The 17,143-nt window shown below is 41.4% G+C and overlaps 1 protein-coding gene across 1 annotated transcript in view; it reads right to left on the minus strand.

The window, feature by feature from the left end:
• LOC308301979 (uncharacterized protein) overlaps window positions 1-17,143 on the minus strand; it is a gene marked incomplete at its 3' end in the record, with an annotated part of 91,491 nt that overhangs the window by 45,180 nt on the left and 29,168 nt on the right. The window contains exons 2-5 of the mRNA XM_080746124.1: window positions 15,495-15,851; window positions 5,571-5,867; window positions 3,054-3,341; window positions 2,219-2,326 (exon numbers count right to left, since the gene is read on the minus strand). Of these exons, the coding sequence (XP_080602250.1) occupies window positions 2,219-2,326; window positions 3,054-3,341; window positions 5,571-5,867; window positions 15,495-15,851 (1,050 nt within the window). The remainder of the gene's footprint in view (window positions 1-2,218; window positions 2,327-3,053; window positions 3,342-5,570; window positions 5,868-15,494; window positions 15,852-17,143) is intronic.

Raw genomic sequence — 17,143 nt, forward strand, 5'->3', positions numbered from 1 at the left:
ATAGTGTCTCTCAAGGCAATACGTACGTCGAGTCACCGGATGCGATACGTATTATGTCACGCAGACCCTCGTCCTCCACAATATTAATCGGCCTGCAAGCTGTAGCCACCCATTTGGCGATCGCTGTTGAAAGTTTACGGGTGGTAGAGGAGTCCATTGGTCTCCGTGGCAAAGACGTATCCAGCGTGGTTTGCCTCAAGCGAGGAGGGGGGGGGGGGGGGGGGGGGGGCGTAGGGCTCTCTGCATCAGCTGTATGCTTGGCAGACAAGTGGTACTTCAGACTGCTAGTACTCCGGTGGTAACTCAATTCAGCTTTACAGTAAATACAGATGACTTTTGTCCTGTCGAGAGAACCATCTGGCAGGGCTTTGAAGCTGAACTTTCCATTCAAAATGGAAGAACTATTAGTGTTTTCCATTCTGCTCAGTGGTCAGGCCGCTCACACTGCACTCACTTCACAGGTTTGTTTACTACTAGCCTCTAGCTCGCTGCATTCGCTTCCTGATTCCCCAAACTACGGAGTGGGCGAAGGTTCAAACTTAAAACACTACCGCGGTCCGCGTTAATCGCACGTTAAAAAAAATATCGCCGATTAAAGGATTTTGCGTTAATTAGTTAATAACGTGTTAACTTCCCCACCCTTAATATGTGACTAGGTCTGGTACTTTGTTCCTTATGTCTGCATTGGTCATTTTTCTTCTTTGTACATATTATCCAAGTACAGAATCTAAGCTTTCATATGATGTATCATTTGTTGAAATTGGAGCATATTTGAAGAAGTTATGGACATTTTAAACTTGTTGCACCATAAAACCCAAAGTGCTTAAAAAGCCATTTGAATGCAAGGAACATTTTGACACCTCTAGGTAGCCAGAAGTGGGTGTGACAATGGGAGGGACAATAGGTACTTACCTACACCCCTAAATCACTCCCCCCAAGTCAAACCACACCCACAGTGGTATAGCTGTCAACTTCAAATGTACTTTTATTCCACTACAATTATTTAAAACTACTATTTAGTAGTAGACCTGTGGTCATATATTGTGCTATAGTGCTTGCAGCCATGTCAGAAATAGTGGCCAGTGGTCTTTTCTACCTCCTCCCCTCCTTATATGCTCATTCTGTCATTTTCTTCTTTTTGTAGTTTTTATTTTTCACTAAAATAGTGTATTACAAAAGTACCTACATTTTATAATTAAGTAAAAGTATCAATACTGCAATGTAGAATCACTCTGTTACAAGTAAAAGTCCAGAATAAAAAAATTACTTGAGTAAAAGTACAAAAGTATTGGTATCCAAATGTACTTAAAGTACCAAAAGTAAAAGTACAACATTTTTGAAAATAGCAGATCTACAAGCTCACAACGCGTCGCACCGCAATGCGTTGTGAGCTTGTAGATCGGCTATTTTCAAATAGCCTTGGTATAACATAGGGCTAAAGTGGTTTATGTATGTTTTAAACTTTAGTTATTGCTTTGTAGATTTTGATTTTAATAGTCCAAAACATACATTAACCACAAAGGCACAAAGTTCGATGGGGCACCAGTTTTCGTCAGTCCACGTTGCTCTACGGGAATGCACGTGCGCAACACCGTAACTCGTGACCTATCGAAATTGTAACATCATCAGTGTTTGTGTAACTTCAGTCAGAAGGATAATCTGACGGTTCTGACAGGCTTAACCGCCTCGCGTTGTGAGCTTGTAGAAGAGCAACAATAGAGCAACAATTCCAGTTGTGTATACGATGCCTGCGTTAGCCTGCAGCTAGCGCTAGCTAACGTTAGCGTTAGCCGTTAGCCACTGCTTCTCATAATAAACAGCCAGCGCTAGCGTGAAGCTAACGCTATAGCGTATCTCGCAGCTAGGCCACTAGTCTGTAGTAAAACATAAAGCCCCGCCGTTCTCGAACGCTTCTTGCCTTTTGTGAACATTATATCCAAAAAGTAAAGGTCCTATGCCGGTCTCTCATCTGTTTACTTCATAAGCGCGGAACCATCGACTTCATAAATCCTGAGTTGAGGACAGCCCTAGCTAGCAGTACAGTGGCGTTCCCTTCAGAGGGCGGTGTAGAGCACCAGTACTACTCTAGTAGAACAAAGTTACATAGCAGGAGTACTAAACAGTGGTTGTGTGTAAAATATCGAAATTACTAAAGAATTTATATTCATGTTTTCATCATATGAGGTGCCAACTTCACAAAGGTATGAAAAAGACTCACCAGGGTGCTTCTTCTTCTTCTTCCAGTAATTATATCCCAGTCCTGCTGCCACTGAGATGATGATCAGTGTAAAGATCACTCCAATCACTGCTCCAGTTGATCCTCCCTCTGTGGGAAGCATATCCTCTGAATTACACAGGTATGTCACAACTGTAAACATTATACAATGAAATCCATCAAATCAACAGGGGAGTTAAAAAGGTTACAGTCCTGTGGTCACAGGTTTGATTCCTGATCTCCATATAAATGTACTGTAATGTTTGTTCTGAGTTCATTTAAAAGCAGCTTCACACATGGATGAAGACTAGACTTTATGAAGGGATAATTATTGACCTTGAGAAATAATCCTGACAGGATAATTAAATCCTGAGGCGAAGCAGAGGCGTGTAATGCTTTACTTTACACAGTTAACTAATACATTAATTCATACATTGATCCAAAAGTAACAACAAAACAAAGTATTTCCTATTACTTTGAGTGTAGGAGTAGAGGTTTTATGATTTCTGTGTTAGGAGCCTAAATATGTCAAAAGGTCAACACTGCAGACTGTAACAGTGATTCAATGTGTTCACATGATGTAGTAAACTACACCTTCATGATAAAGACTGTAACAGTGATTCAATGTGTTCACATGATGTAGTAAACTACATACCTTCATGATAAAGACTGTAACAGTGATTCAATGTGTTCACATGGTGTAGTAAACTACATACCTTCATGATAAAGACTGTAACAGTGATTCAATGTGTTCACATGATGTAGTAAACTACATACCTTCATGATGAAGACTGCAACAGTGATTCAATGTGTTCACATGATGTAGTAAACTACATACCTTCATAAAGCAGGTTGAGTTGAGGAACACTCCGCTCCATGCTGAACTCGTTCTTCACTTCACATGTTAATGTTTTAACTTTCCCATCTTTATCCTTGGTGACAATCAGCCGATTAGAGTTTGGTCCGGAGTCAGACACCATCCATTCCCCTTCATCTTTCTTCCAGAGATAGGTGACTGGCCCTGACTCTGTGACGTCCTCACGCGCAGGCAAACAGACCACTTCACAGCTGGTGGAGTTAAAATCACAAGGTTCCCTGGTGTTCACCAGTGGCTTTGGGACTTCCTCTGTTGAGGAAACACAATGAATATAACTTAGTGCTGATGTTGTCTCCAGACTGCAGTTAAAACAAAACGGTGGCTGTGTGATCTAAGGGTTATGGTGCAGATATATTTATATTCTTTTTCTATAGAAGCAGTGGGTGGTTAGTGGCATCATTAAAGGTTGTTTGTTTTTACTTTTCTGAAAAACATCACACAGGCCAGACTGGCCACCGCTGTTCTACAGTCAGTAACAGACTCTATGAAACATAATCTAACCCATATTGTGTGTGTGTGTGTGTGTATATATATATATATATATATATATATATATATATATATATATATATATATATTAGGGCTGTCAAATGATAACAAATTAATTAATCATGATTAATCACGAATCGAACTATGAACTAATATGCCATTTCTGTCTGTATATTGTTGTGGAAATGGAAAGATAAAGGCGGAATAAGGCGGATACATTTATACAGTATGTACTGAATGTATGTATGTATGTATGATAAGCGACCGTAAGGTTGCAGCGTGATTTTAGGTCAAAAATGTGTTAAAAAATCGACCTGATGGTGGCGCTATATGGGACAGATCCAAGTCGATGAGATAAGTGTAGACATACTGTGTAGCGATTTGTGTGATTTTAGGGTAAAAACTGTAGGAGCAGTATTCAAAAATGTGTTTTAAAATTTTTGGCGGGGGTCCCTGGAGCTGCGGGGGTCCCTGGAAAGGTGGAGGTTGTGGATTGGCAGACAAGGATTGTGTGTGGAAAATTTCACATGAATAGGGGCAAAAAAGTGTGATGTGACGTGACAGACAGACAGACTGACGGACAGACAGACAGGTGGTGGAGGTTTTCATAGTAACTGCGACCTGACGGTCGCAATTATAATCATTAGTATTGTTTATTTTAATTATTATTATTAAGGAACTCTAGAAATCTCAGTTGGAACTGTTACCCCAGTGACCCGATGCCGGATAAGCGGTTGAAGATGGATGGATGGATGGATTATTTTAGAGTAGCTACCTTATTTACCATTATTGTGTAGCAATAAAACACAGGCTTATAGTTTAATAAAGAGCCTAAATGCAACAATAGTATAGGCTTGTCATTCATGATGGAAAATACATTTTGGGGAGAAGTGGAACTTAAAAGTAATTTTAGCAGGAGGGGGAGATCATGATTACTTGATAAAAAAAAAGAAATGGTGCATTTATATAGCATTTATATGATCCAAAGCGCTTTACAGAGATTGGGCACATTCACCCATTCACGCACACATTCATACACCGGTGGCGGAGGAAACCATGCAAGGCACCAACCAGCTCATCGGGAGCAATGTGGGGTTCAGAGTCTTGCCCAAGGACCCTTCGACATTAACTCAGGGGGAGCCCGGATTCGAACTGGGAACCCTTCATGCTCTTAAAACGGTTTCTCTACCCCTGAGCTATGCCACCCCACAATATATCTGGGCTACAGATAATTCATTCAGTCGACAGACGCAGCACAAGCCAGAACTGTGCCTATTGCCTATGTCAAATCCCGGTCAAATCAGGGTCAACAAGCCTCGTTAACCTATGTTACACAGCCTAGGATAGCTGGCAAATATGCGCAGTGTTGAAGACAAATGATCACGCATCACATCGCAACCATTTCTCTGGATCTAATGCAAGCAGTTGGAGCCTAAAAACGTGGATTTCAATGTGTTGCTGTTGTCCTCTCCAATTGAACATTCAAAGGTAGTAGTAGATCCCTATTTGAGATGTATTGATGATCAGTTATTAATCCAGTGGCAGCGAATGGTTTCCAAGCGGTTTTAACAACTTTTTTCAGGCAGCTATCGTCTCCCCCTCTCTGCTGTCTGCTCAGTGACTGAGTGTGTGTGGAGGGGGGAGCAGGATGCGTTGCAGGGCAGGCTGTGTTCTCGGCTGCAGTGAATGGGCCGGTTCATGCGTCAATTGCGTTAAATATTTTAGCGCAATTAATCCCAAAAATTAATTACCGCCGTTAACGCGATAATTTTGACACATATATATATATATATATATATATATATATATGGCGGGGGTGGTGTAAATTGTGCAGCAGTTATTACGTGCAGAAATTTGCAAGATCATTATTATTATTGTGAACTAAGTATGGTGGATTACAATAAGTGTTTTGCCATTGCATGGCAGGCACACTTAATTATGATAGACCCATGATGACACATGACCTTCATAGACACAGTTCATACTCACTCATCTGTTTAACCATGTAAGTCTTGTACAGCAGTCGACCGTTGATGTGCACAGAGTATTCTCCACCATCTTCTATGGTCATATTGTTGATGACCAACTGTCCAGTTTCTTTACCCAGTTCTGTGCGTTTTTTAAATGTCCCGTAGTAATCCACACCAGGACCAAGAACCTGATCCCATTCTGCTGCTTTATTGGGTCCATGTTTCCACAGGATGCTAGTGATGGGTTCAGTAACAGAGCTGGGATCTGGAAGCAGGCGAAGGACTCCTTGTGGTGGAATGTAAATCACACCTTTAGCTGTGGAGAGAAGATTATTTCAGTCAATGTGAACATTTAAAGCAGTCAACAACAGGGTCTTCTGACCGGGACTTATTATTTAGCTGTGTGCTAAAAACCTCACTTGAGCAAAGATGTTCTGGAAACTAACCAATCTACAAGCTCACTGCGACGCGACTAGATTATGGTTGTACTGGTCAGCTCCCAGTACAACAGTAGAAGACTGTGGTTTTACTGGTCAGTTCCCAGTACAACAGCAGAAGATGATCTAAGCTCACACCAGGCTGCATTGAAAATGAGATGCCTTGTCAGCTTGTAGATCTGATATTTTCACCTAAATATAGGAACCCCAGGCTTAAAGCAATAATTTACTTTAAGATTATTATTACTATTTCAATAACTCTCCACGAAGACCTTGAATTAATGAAGTATGTTGTCTTTGTGACAAATCCAAAAACCTAAGATACTGATAAAAGTCTATGGGGAAAATGAATGGCAGATATATTGTGATAGTAATCTTTGATATAGAGAGTTTGTTCAGTAACAGTGTTAAATAGCTCTATATTGTGACAGTAATCATTGCAGTGTTTGTTCAGTAACAGTGTTAAATAGCTCTATATTGTGACAGTAATCATTGCTATAGAGTGTTTGTTCAGTAACAGTGTTAAATAGCTCTGCATTGTGACAGTAATCATTGCTATAGAGCGTTTGTTCAGTAACAGTGCTAAATAGCTCTATATTGTGACAGTAATCATTGCTAGTGTGTTTGTTCAGTAACAGTGTTAAATAGCTCTATATTGTGACAGCAGTCATTGCTATAGTGTTTGTTCAGTAACATTAATTGTGTTTCCATGAAGCTTATTCGAAAATAGGAGGCGAATGATCAGAAATGTGCTAAAAGACGGGGGTTAAACATGCAATTTCGCGATCGCGATCATGCCTAATACATTGTTGGAGGTCCAATTTATTATTATTTTTTTTTTTGAAAAACGATTGGCAGGGAAGGCCGTCGTTTTGGCAGGGTATGAGTTAAGACTTACTGCAGTCGAGAGCTAATGACGTCACACAGCTGTGCCTGCTTTTCAGTTCATGCTAGTAGTAGTAGTTAGTAGTAGTAGTAGTTTTATTTTTGGTCATTGGAATAATGCAACACATTTTCATTCATCTCATTCACATAAATAATAAACAGACAAGGAGCTGAAGCTTAAGCTTATTGTGCCTACCCTTTGTGTCATTCAGTAGCTTCACACTAGAAGAAAATATAATGACAACAAACAAACTGAAACAAATCAAGGAAAAATAAAAGACAACAAGAGCAAAACAAAACAGAAAGACAATAATGACAACAAAACTAAAACACAAAATCAAAATCAGAGGAAAAAAAGGACAAAGACATTAGACAACAGATCACTTGACAAAAGAAACAAACAAAACAAAAAGAAGAAAACAAAAATGCTGGATTCACTGAGAGGAGGAGGTATGCTGTGTTTGCTCCATCAGAGTTCATGTTTTTATTTTGTTTTGAAACTACTGATACACAACAGTATGCAACTACAAATGTTACTATTAAGCTTGTGATTATGCAGAGGTGTCTTGTGGTTGAATATAAAGTTGTAAATGCTTTTGCAATGTTTATAGAAGACATGTGTTTCCCAATGTCACAGGGTTTCTGTGTGTACAGTAGCTGAACCTGTGTACCTGGAAGACTGCATATTCACAGTGTGTGTTTTTATTTTGACTGTACAGCGCCACCAATCTATTGCCAGTAAAAGTGCAACCAGCAGCAACCTGTGGTCTGTGTCCCTCCTTCCTACACCACCACCAGAACACAACGCAGAGGTCATCAGGGGTTAACGGATGTGCAGCCAGCCAGTTAGACTGTAGAGCTAGGCACACCCGTTAGGGGAAATCTCGCTTTTGCGAATGCCCATCATTTCGACCGGAGGGTTAGCAACTCACTCCACGGAGGTTAAGGTTAGGGTGAGGGTTAGAGTCGGGTGTCGAAAAGATGACATGTAGTAACAGCGAAACGCTCCCAACCCGTTACACCTGTTTCCATCTGCGGGTGTCATTCAAATTAGTGTAGTTAGTTCGTCTTAAAGTAGTAGGTGGCGCACCTTTTCAGTCCTATGACATTATATAACTGCAGAAGAAGAACGCGCAATGTGATGATGTCACTAGAAGTAGAAGAGTGACACAAACAAACAACACAAACAGAGACTGAACGTGATACTGAGACACTTTGTGTTATAAGTTTGCATTGAACAAATCTTCATTTTAAGTTCTGTCAGAGGTTGTCTTTGCACAACAGTCTGTAAAGAGCTACAGCTGGCACGTTGTGAAACGGGAGGAATTTACACACAGAGTTCATAGACAGTTTGTTTTGTGGGCTAATGCTAATACAATGGACGTTTTAGTCTCGCGTGGCCAGAATGTTGATTCCGCAATTTGGAAATGCTCCCGTCATAAAGTCTGGAATAACGTAGTAAGATGAGTCTCACATCGCACACATTCATCAGTTTATAAATACAAATCATGAAGCATATTTAGCTTGCTGCTCATCAGAAATTACATTTTAAAATATATTTTTGTGAATGGAAATGCCAGCTTCTATTGCTAGTTCCAGACACTATATATAGCACTCGGAGATTGTGGAATAGTTGTCTGGCTACGCGAGACTAAGCGGCAGGGGAAAATGTTAACTTGGAGGACAATGGACCAGAACGTCATAATTTATTCGCTTTTATTGGCTGACCCATTTCCATTGGACTGATTTATTTTATTTTTATTATTATTTTTTTTTTGGGGGGGGGATTAATATTTCATCACTGTCCTACATCGGAACAGCAACATTTCATATAAACTCAGCACAAAAAGAAAGGAAACTTGACTTCGGTCCATTATATCTCTCCTTTCATAATACCAATTTGTATTGTGTTTTATATCATTTTTATTGTTGATTCGTCACCTTTACAACAAGGTACAGTTTGTAAGCATCAGGCATTCATGGAATGAGTAACACAGCCAAACGTGTGGGTAGCGCCCCTCCAAAAATCTTCAAAATGACCTGGCAGGCCTGGCTGCAATACTGTTCTTTTGGTGTTCACCATTGTTGCTTGGTTCATTGAATGATTGCACTCTCCCACAGTAATAAAGGAATTTAATACATATTGGCCTTTTTTACACTTTGTTAATGTTAAAGGAGTAGTTCACCCCCAAAATGACTTTTTTTTCCTATTGATTAGTCACGCCATGGAGACTTTACTCATACAAAACAATACGGTTACATTTTTTTTCCTGTAACACAATATAGTGACATTGGCTTTAACAACTACTAGAACAATATTTTAACAAAGACAAAATAAATCTAACACCTATATACAGTCTGCTCTGGTCTAGCTAGTTCTCACAAGTAGGCCTACATTTGCACAGATGTGTGCATTTCAACTTTTCCTTCATGTAACTGCACCGAGTGCAGGTTGGCATACAAGCACTTTTACAAGTGCACTTCACACTTTAATATATCCTTGGCAAGGGGCAGAGTGGTCCAAATGGGACCACTAATCCCATAATCAGTGGGACTGTGGACGGGCATCATGGACCTGAATGAACCAGTAAGACTCCCTAATCGGGAGATAAGTGACTGTCATGTCGCATACACAAACTTTAGAAGGCAAAGGTAGCCAATCAGGAGGGAATATGGGAAATGGGACTGATCAATGTTGATGACATGACTATAGAGATACTGTGTACCGCTTTGTGTGATTTTAGGGCAGAATCTGTTGGAGCAGTGTCCAAAAATGTGTTTTGAAAGAATCGGCCTCATGGTGATGCTAGAAGAGGGCCATGGGAGAAATGAGGGGTGGAGGTTGTGGTTTTGCAACCAAGGAGTGTGTGTGCAATGTTTGGCATGGATCGGGGCAACGGTGGCGGAGATATGAGTAGGGCAAAAGTGTGACGTGTGACTGACAGACAGACTGACAGCCGGTGGAGGTTTTGATTGTAGAGTACTACACATATGCAGATACATGCATATGTGCTGTTGCCCAGGCACTTGCTTGGAAGACTGTTCAGATGTTGATCCAAAGCATCAGTTGGGGGTGGAATTATTTCCACATCCCTAGTTTTCTGTGAGGATTGTGTCATTCAACAGGAGGCACTGCTCTGAAGGGAGTCAAGGACTTCAAGTACCTGGGCTCATGGGTCAACTCAACAGAGCAAGATCTTTAAGTGAGGAAGGCACTTGCATGGAGGGCCCTTAATGGCATGGCTAGTGTATGGAACTCAAACCTCCCCCGACAAACCAAACTCAGCTTCTTCTATGCGATGTTAGAGTCTGTTCTCCTATATGGCAGTGAATGCTGGACCTTGCTCTGCAGAAGTCTCTAGACGGGTGCTACACCAGAATGTTATGTGTAGTGCTCAACATCAGCAAGAGTTCCACATTTTAAGGGTGAGTGATAAAATAGCAGCCAGGAGAATGAGACTTGCAGGACACTGACAAAGACACCAGGAGCTGCCAGCCAGCAAACTGGTGCTGTGGGAACCAACACCGGTCACGAGGACGTCCCACACTAACATACCGGTATGTGGATGTACTCAAGAAAGACGTAGGAGCGCAAAGCACCAGCAAGCTGGCCGGATGTATGGAAAACCGGGATGACTGGAAGCGACGATGGAAGGCTCGTCTGAGGACGACCTAGAGAGAGATGGCCGCATTCAGAGCCTGGATGTGATGAAAATTACACAGACGCAATACAACAACATCTGTGTCACCAGTATGCACCATCCCAAGTGCTGATGTTTGGAGGGCATAGAGAAGATGTAGGCCTACTAGGACACAAGTGTCAGCTTCCTCATGGTTGCATTGATCCATTGGTGGACTGTTTCCAATGTGGTGGACTTGATCACCTGCAGTAATGTAGACATCCAAAAAGCAAACCGAAATCGAAAAGTACCGTCAAATTTCGACCGATTCCGACCGGTTCCGAAATAATCAACTTACAAAAACAAACCAAATCTTAGACCAGCATTATCAACTCACAGTTACAGCCATTCTTCATGTCGCTGCCTCGCGGCTAATAACGGACCTGCATCTGATCGTAGGTCAGCCTAAACATAGCACAGCACTCAAGTTAAACTCAACTCCAGTCCGTTCCGTATCCTGATCATAGCGCAGCTGCAGCGCACGCCAGCGCGCACACACACACATTGATTGATTGCTTGCTTGCATAAAAAGCAGAACGTACACACACGTCACACACACAGTACGGGTCCTCTCGGGTTATACACATGATGATTACAGTCCCGTGTCCGAAGTGTTCCGAGGGAAATGCGACCGTTTCCAACCCGGCTCCGAGTGATTCTGATAAAACACTGACCGAACCCGGTACGGGTCTCTCGGGTCCTCGGGTAATTTCGGGGTCGGGGCCCCCGTGAAGACCTCTACTCCACAATCAATAACAAAAGTCATAAACAATTGGCACAACTAACTCCTCCTGAACAGAAACCTCCTCGACAGAAATCACATCCAGGCTCTGAATGTGGCCGCGGAAATCTGGATCTCCTTCAAAGCTGGAAAGATTACTAGAATGATCTCCTTGAATGCCATCGCCACAAACCTGGGCATGACAACATGCAAGGGCATGGCTCTATCCATGCATTCACTGACTCAGACAGCACATCGTCATTCAAATCCATGGCAGGGTAAGCGATCCTGCTACAAGGTGATGCGCAAAGTGCCATCCCTGATGGAAGAATTTGTAACCCTCACTGACACTCCAACACAAGCATCTCCAAAGCTGAAAAAAGTGGGCAATGATGTTGATCATGTTCGAATGACACAATTCTCACATAAAACTAGGGACGTGGAAAGGATTCCCCCCCAACTGATGCTTTGGATCAACATCTGAACAGAAACGTCTTCCAAGCAAGCGCCTGGGCGAAAACACATAACTATGTATCTGCATGAATATGTATTGTAGTACTATGTCATTCATTCATTCATTCAGGTCCATGATGACCGTCCACAGTCCCACTGATTATGGGATTAGTGGTCCCATTTGGACCACTCTGCCCCTTGCCAAGAATATATTAAAGTGTGAAGTGCACTTGTAAACGTGCTTGTATGCCAACCTGCACTCGGTGCAGTTGCATGAAAGTAATGTTGAAATGCACACGTCTGTGCAAATGTACTTGTGAGTACTTGCTAGACCAGAGCAGACTGTATATTAGATTAGAATGTTTATTCTTTGTTAAAATATTGTTCTAGTAGTTGTTAAAGCCAATGGTACTATATTGTTGTACAGTTAAAACAAATGTAACTGTATTGTTGATGTTGAGTGTAATAATCATGTTATTGTCTAATTTGTGTGAAATATCAGAATATTCAAAACAAATATTTGACTCCAGTTGATTCCTCACACAGTATTGACTTGATATAGCAATAGAAAAATATATTGCACAAGCAATTGTGGGAAAATTAAGACGTGTAAAAAAATCTTAATTCCGATTTTGGTTATGTTAACTCTCCTACTGCCAGATTATTTATTTATTTATTGGGTCTGGTGCCATCAAAAAGCGGCTTACCTTTGCGACGTTATAGTAGATAGATAGACATTCTTTTTTATTTTTTTTATTTTTATTTTTTTTATTGTGCAATAGTGCACTTTGGTCTGCCAGGCAGCAGAGGGCGGCGTCATGCGAGAATGAATGTGAATTTGCCTGTTATGTGTTGCCGTACATTCAGACCAGTCACTGGCCACAGAGCCTCACAGCCAGAGAAATCAACAAGGAAGTGAATTGGTCTCCGTTGATGTTAACGCATAATGGATTTTTTACACCATCACCGCGGAAAATTGTGTTTACAGTACACGGCGGCGCGACCCCTCATCAGCTTCAACAAGGTAAACGAACAAACGAACGAACGCGAACGAGCGCCGTATTGGCGCGGAGGTCTCTTGAGAATTGGGGCAAACAGGAACGTCCAAAGCGGTATAAGAGTTAATAGGGTAAAAAATATATATTTTCCTTCAATCTGGTGTCTTGACACTCGAACCAAAATTGTTCTATAGACCATAATCTACAAATTGGAAGTGAAAAATAAACTTTAACACAAATTTGAAATGACTGAGTGTCCAGGCACCTCACTATTGTTGTAAAGGTGGCAAATCAATGATTGTGCTGAGTTTATATCAGACCAAGGTAAGACTTATTTTGTTAGTGTGAGTAGCGTTCATGTGATGATGTGATCAATATAGGCTAGGCCTAAAGTAGTCAACTCTACAGTAGGCTATTATAAATTAAAAGCCCATAATACAAGGGAGTGTCGGTCGCCCCCCTCCTTCTCGCCGGCAGACTAGGAACTTGAACTTGACCGTGCGAGGAAGACAATGGAAAGAAAAACATACCAGTGTCACAATGACCACATAGGATATGCTTTATTCTTCATCAGAGGTAAGAATACAGGCTAGTGGCAAATACAGTAGTGAGTACCGCAGTGGGTCTCAACCCAGGTGTCTCCTGTTAAATGAAGGAGAGTTGGTAACCAAACAGACCCTTATTATAGATCCTTAACTCTTGAGAGCGTAAAATTAAACCAAATGGATGCGCACGGGCAGTCGTTTTCATGCGGGGAAGAGAAACGGGGAAGAGAAACAGCGGCAAGGAGGCGACTGTGCCGTCTTCTGCAAGAGCGACTGCAGTGCACACGATTGTCTAATTTCATCATTACAGGAACATACATATTTTATTAGATTTTTTTAAAAATTGATTTAGCATGAAGAAATAATCATTCTAAATACACGCAAGATTTGCACCATGGTCTGAGGTGGCGTATTTACCAACGTATTTCGAGCCTAAATTCCCGACTAAAAACTTTGCTGAATCTGACCCCTAACTTGGGAATTGTCCTAAACAGTGTTGGGCATCGTTACATTTTGAAGTAACTCGTTAGTTTACTTTAGTTACTGACTTGAAAAACTAATCCGTTACGTTACTCCGCTACCCAATGACAATTGTAACTTAACAAGCTACCCGTTACCGTTACCGACCATTAAAACCCACTGTGAGAAAGTTTGGTAAACATAAAAAAGAGTGCAGCCTACCGGATAGTTGTGGCTGTCAGCTGTGTGTAATGACGTTGATCTATCCTTTATTCCTTTCACCAAGTAAATCCAAAAATAGTGTGAATCCTTCCACAGCCTTACTCAAGCCCTGCCATGTAAATTAAAGTAAACAAGACACGCAAAAAGTTCTTCTTGACTCGCTAATAGTCAGATGACCGCAAGTAACCCCAAGTTACACCAAATTTCGTAGCCTGTCGTAAACTGTAGAATGACTACGCAACCACCACAGGCTGGCAACACATTTCTGGTTGGTCACATGTTTCCGTGTAAAAATGCCCATGATGCGTGCATGCATGCCTCTTCAGGCTCCTTCTATGACAGAGAGAGAAGAGCTCATTCAGGAAACAGCGCAAATGTGTCAGATGGATTTATTTTTCCTTTGTGGCAACAGAAAAAACAGGGAATTATAGGTCTTAAATACCAAATTAACGCCGCTATTTTTTGGGAAATGTAACTGGTAACGATCCTACTAAATTGCAGAAGTAACTTGTTAAGTTACTCCGCTACCACCAAACCTAACGGCGATACGTAACGTCGTTAGTTATAGCGCCGTTACACCCAACACTGGTCCTAAATGCCGGTAAAATCAAAATATGGGCGTAATTTGGCCGCACAGTGCTTGATGAATCAGCCCCATGAGTTTCACATGTGTGCATGTGGGACGGAGGGACGGAGGACGGGAGCCACCGTCGCACAGAATTCACTTTCATTCTCAGCTCACGACAAATGGCAGCTTTTAATCCAGTATGCATAAAGATTAAAGGACATTATATTTATTACGATTACAAGAACGATCACTACCTGTAGCCATGGAGTACTGTTGGAACGGAACATTGCAGTGGAGTAAAGTAACTAAGTACATTTACTCAAGTACTGTACTTAAGTACAATTTTGAGGTACTTTTACTTTACTGGAGTGTTTCACATTTTCAGTACTTTTATTTCTACTCCACTACACTCAGAGCAAAACATTGTAGCCTACTTTTACTATCCTGCAGTTATTCAAAAAAATACTTTGGAGATTTTAATTATAATTACAAAACATACACATTATGGCCTTTTGAAAATAGCCGATCTACAAGCTCACAATGCGTCGCGGACATTTACTTAACTTAACAAATGTGAGTACTTTTTCACCACTGCTCGTGTCTACAATGATGTGCGGCGTTGCTGATCAGGAAATGGGTGTGTGCAGTTAGCATTTCACAGAGACACGAGACTTTCTCTGTCCACCCGTCCTCTCGTCATTCATCCACGACAACTCTAATTCCGAAGTTATTTCACAAAATGGCTGCAGTTGATCTTGAGTTTATAAACCTCAAATATAACCATGTATTGTCAAAGAAATATGACTCAAATATATGTTAAAAATACTTAGGGGGAATTTGAGAGACGTGTGTCAACAGTTTTGCAAGGTAAATTGCATGGTGCTTACACTTTAAATAGCTCTATATGGGATGGAGGATGAAGGGTAAATGACAGCTTTCTAGTTCCCCGTCCATGTTTTGAACACTAAATCTTACCAACACGGAGCTGGATCCAACTGCTGCTGGGCTGGAGTTGAACTTCGTCTGTTATTACAGAACACTCGTAGGTCCCCTCGTCTGAGAGCCTCACCCTGGACAGCTTCAGTGAGATGTTACCATGAGACAACTCTTCATGAAACAGGGTTGTCCTCTGTTTGTACAATGGGTTGGTATGCTTGTATGCGTAACGTCCATCTTTGTGAAGGTACACATATTCTGGCTTCAGGTCAGGTCTGGTCCACGTCACCGTCTTCTCCTCCATGTTGACAGGCGGATCAATGTAACATGGAAGGATGACATCATCTCCCTCTTTGGCCAGCACATCATGAGAAGACCCGATCACCTGATGTTGTCCTGAAAAAAAAAAGAAAAAAAAAAAAAAACAGAATGAAGTTAGTGTAGTAATATAATAGCCTGGGTGCCAGCCTGTTCGCTCCGTTCCGGGATTTGTTTTGTCTCTACGCATCACAGTCTGGAAATGATTAAGTTGACTCGTATTTCTGAGCGTCCATTGTGACGTAGCGAGGTCGTTGCTGATTGGATGTTGTTCCAACAAATCAGAGTAGGGTTAGAGTAGCTACGTCATCAGCCAGCCAATACACACTGGTGTATTTGTCCCTCCCTGCACCACAGACCAATCGGAAGCCACGGTGGCTGGAAAGCCGCGTTCTATGTCCCACCTCCCCTTGGAGATAGGAGGCTTTCCAGACTATGATGCGGAGAGACAAAAGTAATTGTGGAACGGAGCGAAAATGCTGGCACCAAGGCTAGTGATATGATGATATCCACACTTATGGAATACTTTCATTACCAGAATGAATTCATTAAGTAGCTGTGTAATAAGTGGGATAATTGCTGGAGAAATAAATCTCTTCTGGGTAGGGGTGTGAATCTCCATCACTGTGGTGATACGATACGCATCTCGATACAATGCCACCGATACAATATAATTGCGGTACATTGAAATCCTGACGATACGATGTATTACGAATCACCCAATTCCCGATTCGATACGATTCACCACGATTCAAGCCCACATCCCACATTAATTTCACAAAACATGTATGTAGCTACTAAAAATGCATTACATTTAAGTTCAAGGCAATTTATTGTTTCACTACTAGGCTCTGTCTAACAACCCAACATATAGTTTACTGGGAGAACACAAAGGTGCTGGCTATTGTAGAATTGTTTGATAACTAATCATACTGTATAGTAGGCCTAAACTGGGGGTCAGGGACCCAGTTCAGCAGGGTTATTACAGGGGGGCTGCCACATATTTGTGTGATACAGTTTTATATAATAGCCTACAGTAGGCTATAATACCTAGCCTATAATACCTAGCCTACAGTGAGGGTCCCTGCTTGATCTCTCTCTGAGCTAAGGGATCCTTGACCTGAAAAACAACAAAGTCCCTCCCTGGTTTGTATTATTATATGATATGATATGATATTATAATATAATATAATCCAGGATTATGCCATTTTTTGCCAAAATGTTTTAAAAACATACCTAAAATAGCAGACCTACAAGCTCACAGCGTGTCACATCCACGACGCGTTGTGAGCTTGTAGGTCTGCTAATTTAGGTGTGACACCCTTGTACTGCGAAGTATAAATTAGGCTTCTTTCCCAGAACAGAAGCAG

This window comes from Nannobrachium achirus, assembly GCF_963921795.1.
Source record: "Nannobrachium achirus genome assembly, chromosome: 17".
In the NCBI taxonomy this organism is placed as follows: domain Eukaryota; kingdom Metazoa; phylum Chordata; class Actinopteri; order Myctophiformes; family Myctophidae; genus Nannobrachium; species Nannobrachium achirus.